The sequence below is a fragment of the Mauremys reevesii genome, linkage group 18 (genome assembly GCF_016161935.1).
Source record: "Mauremys reevesii isolate NIE-2019 linkage group 18, ASM1616193v1, whole genome shotgun sequence".
Classification (NCBI taxonomy): Eukaryota; Metazoa; Chordata; order Testudines; family Geoemydidae; genus Mauremys; species Mauremys reevesii.
The window spans coordinates 19,280,805-19,292,145 of record NC_052640.1 but is presented as its reverse complement, the minus strand read 5'-3'; the positions used below and the strand labels follow the sequence as shown (position 1 = coordinate 19,292,145).

The 11,341-nt window shown below is 46.4% G+C and overlaps 1 protein-coding gene across 1 annotated transcript in view; it reads right to left on the bottom strand.

Annotated features, from left to right (window-relative positions):
* Positions 1–1,147: 1,147 nt before the first annotated feature.
* Positions 1,148–11,341, bottom strand: part of MMP11 (matrix metallopeptidase 11) — a 31,039-nt gene continuing 20,845 nt past the window's right edge. Inside the window, exons 4-8 of the mRNA XM_039505727.1 lie at positions 11,117–11,250; positions 7,944–8,191; positions 6,868–7,081; positions 4,759–5,016; positions 1,148–2,687 (exon numbers count right to left, since the gene is read on the bottom strand). Coding sequence (XP_039361661.1) covers positions 2,554–2,687; positions 4,759–5,016; positions 6,868–7,081; positions 7,944–8,191; positions 11,117–11,250 — 988 coding nt within the window. The 3' untranslated portion in view covers positions 1,148–2,553. The remainder of the gene's footprint in view (positions 2,688–4,758; positions 5,017–6,867; positions 7,082–7,943; positions 8,192–11,116; positions 11,251–11,341) is intronic.

Below are 11,341 nucleotides of genomic sequence, written 5' to 3'. Positions count from 1 at the left end.
TCCCTTTATATATCACCACACCAAGTTCAAGAGTTATTCTCATCCAAGAGCCTTCACAACTCTGCTCCCACCCTGTCCACTCATATCTCAGCCTCTAGCTCTTCCTCTGTCACAATATCTGCTTTAACCACCTGTTTGAGCTTCTCAAACACCTCTCCTCTTTCTTTTAAGCCACACAAGGCAATAAATCTATAAGGCTACTGACACTCTTCTCAAGACCTACTTTTACAATCAGTGACCAATGGACTGAAGGGTAGATAAGGTTAACTAGTTATACTACTGATATTTTAAAACATTTATATCACCATTGTACATATTGCAATGCATTCCTTACCCCTTTCTTATAATCCTAGAACATCAGGGGTGGAAGGGACCTCAGGAGGTCATCTAGTCCACCCCCCTGCTCAAAGCAGGACCAATCCCCAGACCAATTTTTGCCCTAGATCCCTCCTCAAGGATTAAGCTCACAACCCTAGGTTTAGCAGGCCAATGCACAAACCACTGAGCTATCCCACTTGTCTTCTTAAATTGCAGCCTCTTCAAGGTATAGGACTCACTTGCAAGGCATAAGCAACACACAGCCCTTCCTTTATAGCTATTTGATTCTTTCCCAGCTGGGCTGCTGCCCTCTTATAAGAACTTTTTTCCCCAGCATGCCTTTTGGTATCTGGCCCTTTAAATACTGCGGAGTCAAGCAGCTGCAGCCCTAAAGTAGCCATTTTGTAGCTAGTTACTACTTGCTGTGCTTCCTATACTTCCTGATGGAAAATGCTCTTTACTCTTGCTCTATTTTTCCTTTTCCTATTCTTGAGAAGGGAATGTTTCTCACAGCCTCAGTTTTGATCTAGGCCTCTAAGTGTCACTGTAATATAAAAGTTCAGTAATGATAGCATGACCCAAACTCACTTATACTTGTTGCAACTGGGTCTGCTGAGCAGGTCACAATCTGATTACAAAAAACACCCTTGTACTTACAGCATAGACAGTGCTCAAGATAAGGGTCTGTAGGTGGGATCTGTTGTAAAGTTGTGGTTGAAAACTATGTTAAAAGAAATTCAGACTAAACAGGGCATAGAAAAAAAGACCACATTTATTGATACAGCACAGTATGTATATATATATATATATACACATACACACACAGTATATATAAAAAGGTTTTATACACATTATACAAACATTTACATACTTGCTTTGAAGAAACATGGTTGTAAAAACAAACACTGAGAAGAAGTAAAAAACATAGACCTGAAATTTGAATGAGGTAAAAAAAACTTGAATGAGAGAGAACATGCAGGCCTAAGGATGATAAAGGCCTCTGAGCCATATCTCTATTTGCTGTGGGTAGGTTTAAATCCCACTTTGTCTCTGCTAATGAGGTCTGAAGGAAAGCTGATAAATAGTAAGGATAACTGAGTAGGTTTCTACCCTTTCTTTACTTCCGTTTCTTGGGCAATCAGAAAGGGCCACCGTAGGTTTATTTTGCTAACCAGGATTGTTACAATACATAAAGTTTTGCTATGCAGATAAACCATGAGATCTGGAAGCAGATACATTTTTGCTCAATTGGAGATATGGGGAAGAAGATGAAGAATAGCTTGTGAAAGATGGGAAGGGAGATGGGTGAAGAATAGATAGAGAAAATGCACGATCCTCTTTTGTGTTCTGATTTTCAGCAATAGGTAGAGAATAAAGAAGTGAAACAAGGCACAAACATTGGTTTTGAATTTGGATAGACTTAACCTGAAATTTTGATAAAGTTACAAGCATCCAGGCAGTATTGTGGTGAGCTAGTGTCTTAGTGAGATCCCAGAGTTAACAACAATATATGGAGATATCGGGCAGTGTCCAGCACTGAAACCTAGCACCTTTAAAAAACCCACAGAATATTTTTACAAATCAGTACAAAATTATAATGAACATTAGTGACAATACAAAACAAAAACAGAAATACCAATAGACCTGGGACAAGATGCTGAAATGCAGGGGTCCAAACTCACCTTTATTACCATGGTGAAGCAGCCCCAGCAACCTGGGCACATGTCTTGAATCTGAATTTGGGAACAGTTAAAACTCCCCTTTCAATGCTAGGAAAGTGGCCATCAATGGAATCCATTCTCAACAGTGCTGATGTCAGGAACAGCAAAGATGGCTGTGCTGTGGGCAATAGTAACACAGGGAATACCAGTGGGATCCATTTTCTAAGTGGATGGGGCCCAGATAACTTTGGAAGCATGACCCATTCCAGGCTGGCCTCTGGGATCTAAGTGCTGGAAGTGTTAAAGTAGCCACTCAAACAGCAATCAGGCTGCATCCTTATTTCCAACACCAAGCTGTGATTGGGGGCCCCTGGAATCTGAAAACAGGCAACCACATGTCACAGGTCTCCTCGAGCCATTTGTGCAACCCATTGTGTCAGGTGATGGGCATAGCAGGAGGCCAGGAATGCATGAGAGATTTCTCCCTCGTCGGAGAGAATGACATCTTTCAAAGTGACAGTTGGAGACATGGGGAGATGGGAGGGCAATCTGGAGGATGCCAGCACCCTTCTGTTCATCTGAAGAAATTGGAGGAGGGTGCACAGCTGAAGAAGTCATGGCTGATCTGGCGTGGGTAACCCTCTAGCACTTTTACCTGCACTGGGTCGAACTTCCAGTAAAGCCGGTCTCTCAAGAAATAGGCAAAACCTGTGGAGGAGACAGAGGCACAGAGACAAGTGTCAAAGGAGATAGAGCAGATGCCATTTACGGGGCTCTTCATTTTCTAGCATTATTACTCCTTGTATTTATGTCCCATAGTGAACTTCATGCTCAATTTGCCAGTGGGCAAAGAGGTGGCAAAGACCCACAATGAAGGATGGTTCACTAACTAGCAAAGAAGGATGAGAAGGAAGCCTGAGATGCTGCAAGCTTCATGTCCTCTCCACCCAGCTTTGTGACTCAGCAGTTGGCCTGGTTGCAGAACGGTCAGTGAGAGTAGAGGGTTCAGAATGAGGCCCTTTATCATTACAGCAAGGACTGTTGAATAGGTGTAGGAGATGGCCGAAAGGAGTCTATTACTACCAAGAGATTTTTTGGGGATTTATGTCATAGATTTTCATAGATTCCAAGGCCAGAAGGGACCATTGTGATCATCTTGTCTGACCTCCTGTATAACAGGCCATAGAACTTCCCTAAATTCCTATAGGAGATCTTTTAGAAAAACATCCAATCTTGATAGAAAAATTGTCAGTGATGGAGAATCTACCACAGACCTTGGTAAATTGTTCAAATGGATAATTATTCCCACCATTAATAATTAATGCCTTATTACCAGTCTGAATTTGTCAAGCTTCCACTTTCAGCCATGGATTGGTGTTATACCTTTCTCTGCTAGACTGAAGAACTCATTAAATATCTGTTCCCATGTAGGCTAATCAAGTCTCACGGCCTTAACCTTCTCTTTGTTAAGCTAAATCGATTGAGCTGCTTGAGTCTGTCGCTATAAGGCGTGTTTTCTAAGCCGTTAATCATTCTCATGGCTCTTCTCTGAACTCTCTCCAATTTATCAACACCCTTCTTGATCTGTGGGCACCAGAACTGGACACAGTATTCCAGCAGCAGTTGCATCAGTGCCAAATACAGAGGTAAAATAACCTCTTTACTCCTCCTCGAGATTCCCCTGTTTATGCATCCCAGGATCCCATTAGCTCTTTTGGCCACAGCATTACATTAGGAGCTCATGTTCAGCTGATTACCCACCATGACCCCCCAAACTTTTTCAGAGTCACTGCTGCCCAGGATAGAATCCCCCAACCTGTAAGGATTGCCTACATTCATGCACAACATTTCTAAGGGAATCCCTTGGAAGGGGAGGGTTTTAGGGTTGATACATAGAGCGGGGTAGGCAACCTATGGCACGCGAGCTGATTTTCAGTGGCACTCACACTGCCCAGGTCCTGGCCACCGGTTCGGGGGGCTCTGCATTTTAATTTAATTTTAAATGAAGCTTCTTAAACATTTTAAAAACCTTATTTACTTTACATACAACAATGGTTTAGTTATATATTATAGATTTATAGAAAGACACCTTCTAAAAACATTAAAATGTATTACTGGCACGCGAAACCTTAAATTAGAGTGAATAAATGAAGACTTGGCACACCACTTCTGAAAGGCTGCCGACCCCTGCATAGAGAACAGTTGACAATAGATGCATCACTGGATGAGGCGGCTGTGTGGTTGTCACTGTGCAGTTTTCAGCAAGGAGCCCTGTCTGGCGGAATGTCTTCTATATTCCCAACACTATCAGAAGCAGTGAAATGTCTGTAGTTCTGTCCCCTGTGTATCTTTTTCTTCCTTGAGGGTGTAACAGGAGCAGGTTTCCTTGTGCCATTCTCCTATTATTAGAGGTTTGGGGAGTCTCTATCTCTCCCCTTTTAAAAAAAAGCATCTGCAATGTCCTACATGTATTTCATTTTAGGGGATAATGGTACTATTGGGGTTTTAGTTGTTTAATCACATGATCTTCTACAGAATTGATGATAAATACCTGTTACGCACCCATTGCAAGCTTAACTGGATGATCTCTCTACAAACTGTTATATACATGTATTATTATATTTCTCTTATGGATGAAAATTTGCAAAAAAGTGCTTCACTATTAATAATCCAGATTAAAATAAATGTCCAAATCCTGCTGATTCCCTTCGCACCTGAGATGCAAGAATAACCAAGAAAGCCCACACAAGAATAGGCCTCTATTCCGATGTGCACTCACCAAACTCATCCTGGAAAGCAGCATCAATCTCCTGAGGGATGCCACGCCAGTCGGCCATCCTGCGGGGGTAGATGGTCTCCACCTGGCGGGTGCTAGGGTTGAAGCGCCAGTAACTGCCTCCCTTGAAGAAGTAAATCTTGTTCTTCTCTGTCCCCCACATCAAAGCTGCCTGGACAGGAGAAGCAGATAGGCCCAGCTCCGAGATAGAAGCAGGGCCAGACACGCGTCTCTCACCATCATAAATCCAGTACTGAGAGCCTGATGATGGGGCAAAAGAATATATAATGACAGGAGTAACCACAAGCTGTTTACTGTCTAATGACTGTATGGTGATCTGTGTGAAGTGACCTGGAATCTCAGCCCAGTCCCAATGGACAGGTGTCCACGACAGAAAAACCACTAGCACAACTGGCACCCTTGCTGATGGCCATTGAGATGCCATGCATCAAATGGACAGGGGAGAATAAATTCTCATCTCACCTCTAGGCAAGGCTAGATACTGCTCGAGTTAAAATCCTGCCAGTTTTAGCAGGATGTGGGATAATTCTGGATGCTGAGCCATTTGATATGGTCTGTGATATACTGAGTAATGATGCAGAGCACCCCCTCTGCCCCCCCAGAACTGGGCAACAATATCCTACCAGCTTCTGGATTTTCTCTATGTAATTTAGACTTGGAAAGAGAGTTAAAGAAAACGGTGAGTGCTTATCCGGGTGAAACAGGGCAAACTATTATTCCTGGGTTCCAGAGAGCCTCAGGAACAAATTTGGTGTCTCCACTGTTTTTTTGTTTTTTTTTGTTAAAGTCAATGCACTTACCAGAGAATGCATATCTGGCTCTGGGCAGCAGCACTAGGAATGCCAGAGCCTTGTTTAATCTCTGGGCCAGCTCTTGTCACCATAGTCCCCATTGTAAGAGGGAAGAAGGTGCAGATGTTCTGCCATGGCTGCAGGGACTCATGCTAGAGCGAGAACTTTGAAAGTGCCCCATGTGCTCCCTTCTTGCGCTGACTTTCCTCTGATGGCTGGTGCAGAAGGCAGGTGGTTGGGCCATGGCCTTACTACCGTTAGTGTTTGTCAGACTGTTGTGTGCAGGAAGCACAATGACCATGACTGGCCCCTCACACAGTTTTTTTGGGGGGAAATGCTCCTAGTACCCCCTCTCCTTTCCCATGCAGCCGCACACACAGGCTTGCTGCAATCTAGTCCTAGGTGTGTAGATTCCTAAAACGTTTGTGTGTGTGACAAATTGCACATTTTAAAGTCCTTGCACTGAAGGAAGGGTTGTCCTATAATGCCCAGATGAATGCCAGGGCATCACTGCACCTGACTGAACTCCAGACTGCTGGGACAATGATGGAAATCAGTGCAGGTGTGAGCCATCTTTGCACCTGCTCAGGACTTACATTAAAGTGCCCCTTGGCCAGACCAGAGAACTGGGGCCATTGGCTTTAAAAAGTAAACTGACCAAGCGAAGGTCTCACTCGGAGAGGTGCAAATCAGGAATAGCTCCATGGAGTTACACCAGTGTAAAACCAGTCAATGCCGCCTCTGATTTCAATGTCCAAGCTGAACGAGATGCAGAAATAAACAAATACCCATAAACAGTGGGGAAAAAAATCAATTCGAACTCTTCCTGTTCAATACACTAGATTTGGGAAACTCTTTTGCTTCTAAGTAACCAAGGTGAGAATATTTACCAGCTGGGCAACGCCACTCTAAGAAGAGCTGGCCTGTCCCTCTTCACCAATTTTCATACCAAAATGATAAGTGGTAAGTGTGGCCTTCACTCCTCATCTGTGAGTGAGGCACATTTTCAGAGCCGCTAGGCAGAGACTTGGAAGCAAAGTGCTCCTGTTCCAAAGGAGGAAAGTTAGATATTTGGCTTTGTCTAAAATGAAAGTGAACCCCCGCCTCCCCCCAAGATCTGTTAAAATATTAACACTAAAGAGAGAGAAAAACAAACAGGGATCCTTATATGAGGTGGGTGGGGTTTTGATGCTGCCAAGAACATTTTCATGCCCTAGAACCTATTGGGTTTTGTGTCCCCCACCCCACCACAGGAGTTCATCCTTTCTAGCCCTCTGATCCCATCTCTGTTCTCACTTACCTTGGAAAAACCAGATATTTCCTAGGGAGTCCTCAAAGGCCGCGTCGATGGAGCTTGGAATTCCCTGCCAATGGCGAGAAGCCAGGGCCGGGTAGCCAGCCTGCAGCTTCCCATTCCTGAGCCGCCACACGTAGTGCGACTTGAAAAAGAACAGCTCCCCCCGGATGGTGGAAACAGCGTCAAAATTCGTGTCACAGGCGTCAGGCTGCACAGACTGAGAATACCGTATGCCGGTCAGCAAGTGCTGAGCTCCGAGGGGCACCCCGCCCTGTGTCAAGCTCAGGGGGTCACCCCACCCTGACCCGGTGCCTCACCCGAGGAGACTGTAGATAGTCACTGCAGACAATAGGGGTCTTTCCCAAATAAAATGTAAATCCTCCCCATGCTTCACTGATCAAGACAAGTGCTTGAATCAAGAAGCCTGGGAGTGAGGAGGAGTTTGACTTACTGCATTGCCTGTAGGAGGTTTGCCCCGGGGTGAATTGGGCTCTGTGCCTATATATACTGACTGGTTTATTAACATGACAGGTAACCTGCGCTCGCTACAGCCAGGCATTGCATGCGCAGATGCTGGGCAAGCGTCCCCACACAGCTCTCAGTTCCGCTCGGTGATACCCACCTCTGCTGACATTGGTCATCTTTGCACGGTGCTTTGGGATGTGCCAGTGAAAAGTGCTGTAGAAGAGCTAGGTATTGTTATTACTGCAGTCGTCGGGCCCCTAGACAGCTCTGCCAACACACTTCTGCCTTGACCTTCATTGCCCCCGCAAGGAAAATCTTGGACTCCTCTTCACCAGGAATTGCCAATCATGCTAACCTAAGCCAAGCTGGGAGGTGGAAGGGGGTTCAACTGCAATCAAACCCCTTTCACTTGCCATCTAACCCAGGCCTGGTGTGGCCAGCTCCCAGGGCAGTGGGATTCCCAAGGAGTCCCCCATTCTCCTTCTTTTCTTTGCTGTGGTTTCCCCAGAGCCTCACCAGGGGGTGATTCTATGAGAATAAAGTTGGGGTTGCCTTAGTACTGTTGGGGGAACTTGGAAATAGTGGCTTTGACACAAGCATTGCTGGTCACTCACCCCCACGTTGGTGATCTCGTTTGTTTCAATGTCTGGTGGGTTTGGCTCTGCCTCCTGTGTCGGGGCTGGCACCGGATCGGTCTTTGGTTTCCCATAGAGGTACTGGATGCCTTGTTTGTCGTCCTCACTCAGGCTCAGCGGGTAGCGGAAGATGTAGAAAGGAGACATCAGTGACTTGGAGACAGCAGTGTGCTGTAGGCCCAGGACGTGACCAAATTCGTGAGCAGCCACTTGCAGTAGGTCAGTCCCTGCAAAGGGAAGAGGGTGCAGGGATTTTTCAGTGTGCTGGAAGACACCCAGGATGGGCAGGGCCCTCACTGTTCATTCCCTATGGTGGCACCACAAAAAGTTCAGTGCAAGAGGGAATCTGCTTTTCAGGGAGGTCCAGTTGGGTTGCCCATAGTCCAAAGGGATCTGTCGATTTGCCTCATGTCCTATAGTGAGTGAGCACCTCAGGGGGTTGAATTCAGGACCCTCCTAGTTCCCAGCTCTTTGCTGTGGCACCAGATGCTGTGGCCTCTTTAAAGGAGGCAATCCCAGCAGCCATGCAGAGTGGTGGGGGTGGAGCTGGTTTTCCAGCCAGGGCTTTGGAACTGTGTGAGTTGAGTCACTGTGAGTGTCTTCACCTTTTCCCGTGTGTTAGCCTGCACAGACCAGCAAGTTACAATTCTGCCTCATGCCACCAGCACAGGGGCCAATGGCCCCAGCTCCCAGTAGAATCTTCCCCCTGCTTTTGGAGGGAAGGTTCTGCCTTTGGCACATCTGTGGGGATCTGGCCCACAGGAAGCAGACACTAAGGCGGTGTCCAGTCAGATCAGCTTTGCACAGGGGGAGCATCATTCCTTGATTAGCAGCGAACGTGGTGGGGTTCACAGCACGACACCATCCAGTGAAACCTCTGGTGTGAAGCAGAACTATGCCACCAGGACCACGCTGAGAACAGCAATTGTAAACAAATGGTGCCACACAGACAGCAGGGGGCGATCACCTATTGCTTTTTTGGTGGTTTGTCGGGAGAGCATGAAAGGCAAAATAAACAAACCATTTCTGATGCTTTATCCAGTCCTCCCTCGCTCCCCCGCCCCCGACTCTAATATATTTAAGGGAGGACATGCTTAGGCATAAACTATTTGACAGCATCTTTAAAGGGAACGTAAAGGGATTCAGGCACGTAGAAACACACCCCACACTTGGGAGATCTCCTTTAGCTCCCTGCTGATCACTTTCAGGTTTTAAAATTCTCGGCTAAAAAGGCCTTAAAAGAAGAAATTAAGCAACAAAGACTGTGAGGAAGAGTCCTAATGTTGTTTCCTAATGAGCCCAAATGCAATTGATTCTTCCCTGGTTTCAGCCAGGGATCTCCAGGTTGCAGCCCCCTTGGAAAGAAGAGAGTCGCTGGTGTGTTTAGTGCATGGGCTACTGCCCCAAAAGAGAGGAGCAGCAGCTGCCAAAGGAGGCATGGGCCTGCTGCAGACTGTTCCAGGGGGATGTGGTATGAACACCTGGGAAAGTTTGATCGCGAGGAGAAGTGAACTTGGCTTATCTGCAAATGAGCAGCCCCCTGAAATGTGTCAAGTTTGCTCAGCACTGATGCAATTGAAGTGATCACATCTAGGTCAGTTGAGAATCTGGGATTTCTACCTCAGTGATTTATTAAACACTTTCGAACAATCCTGTTTAGATTGGCAGATTCCCCACTCTCTGCTGTCCAGTACTGGCAGATCCGCTGTGCTCTGCTCCAACTTTATGGGGAGCTGAACAACAGCGCAGCTGAAAAAAAATCTTTGCATGGGAAGAGCCATAACAGAGTGGCAGTATGGAGCCAGGAACGCCTGAGGGCTAATCCTGGTTCTGACAATGATATGCTGTGTGACCCTTGGGCAAGTCACTTACGCCTCTCGGTACTTTGGTTTCTTCGGCTGTAAAATGGGGATAAGGATATTCCCCTACTTCAGAGAAGGCTTGCAAGGGTTAATTAATGTTTGCAAAGCTCTGGAGGATATTAAATTGGAAGAACATGCTAAGTGTGATTATCCCCAGTTATTACCGAAGCCACATATGAAAGAGAGAGTGAATGATGACGGAACGTGGCCTGGTCTGTTTCAGCAGCTTTTCAAGCTCTCCTCCAATACAGGATTAATGAAGAGGAATATATTAGGACATTTTTCAAATGGCTTATCTAACTTCTGAGAGAGTGGTGAACACTGATTGCAGATGTTCCCAGATTCTCCCATTGCAAAACTGGTGGGACGCACCTCAGATATTGCAAAAGTTACTGATGTTTATTTATTATCCAGTGGTGGAGTGAGCTTGATGCTCTAAAAGACAGTCCCTGGCCACAGGGAGTTTACAAACTGTCAGTAAAGTCAATGGGGAAAATGCCATGGACTTCAGTGGGTGCAGGACTGGGGCCTAAACACTGACCCGGATAAGACAAGCTGTACGGGGAGGCCCTGAATGGGAGGTTAGTTATTCCCCCTCCCCCCCCATATTTCTTCTCCCTGTAGATCATGTTGAGGTGGAGGAGGGTGATAGATGGGAGTTATTATCTGTGCATCTTGCAGAAGAACTGAGGCCCTAGGAAGTGATCCTGATAGATCTCAAGATGCTGTATGTACCTTGTGAGATGTTATGGCATTTATCCCTGAACTACACAATGATACCGGCCTGGCTCTACTATTAAGAAAACAGTTGTGACTTGATCTGGACATCAAGTCGCTCCCTCATATCGACCATGAGATGTTGTGTGGGGGTCAGCGTGTTCCCAAGCCAAAGTGAGAGACTGGGAGCCTGTGTTGTTTCCCTTTAGAGACGTTCAAGAAGAAAGGGTTTGGAAACAGGCGGTGGACAACGGGGACTGGGACTGAGACCTGCCAGTTATACAGGACTTTGGCAGAGAAACACTCCACCCCAGTGCCTGGGACTTAGGTTCCCTTATCTCTCCCTGTTTTATTTTTTAGCGGTGGCTCTTTGAGTGACCTGGTGTTAGAACCCCACTTAACTGTGTTTGGAAAGAGACAAGGACATAGACCATGTGAAGTGCCCTGCCCGGCTGTGTGGACAGGCCTGTTCAGACCTCTTCTCTAGGAATTAACCACTTTTTACATTTATCAGTGGCCTCCCCCTCCCCAAACACACACGCATCCATGCCTCCATCTGAATCCACAACACACCTAAGTTGTTCCCAATGGTCCAGGTCTCATCGTAGTCAAAATGGACATCTCCCTCGCGGTGGGTCTTGGGGAAGAACGCATGCGCCAGGATGCCTCCAGGCCCGTCAAAGGGCAGGTTATCGCCATGCCAGTACCTGGAGGGCAAGACATGGCAGTTCAGTGAAACCGCACTTGGCAGCCAGGGTGAGCTTTGAGAACAGCACCTCACGCTCCCCACCACTCAAC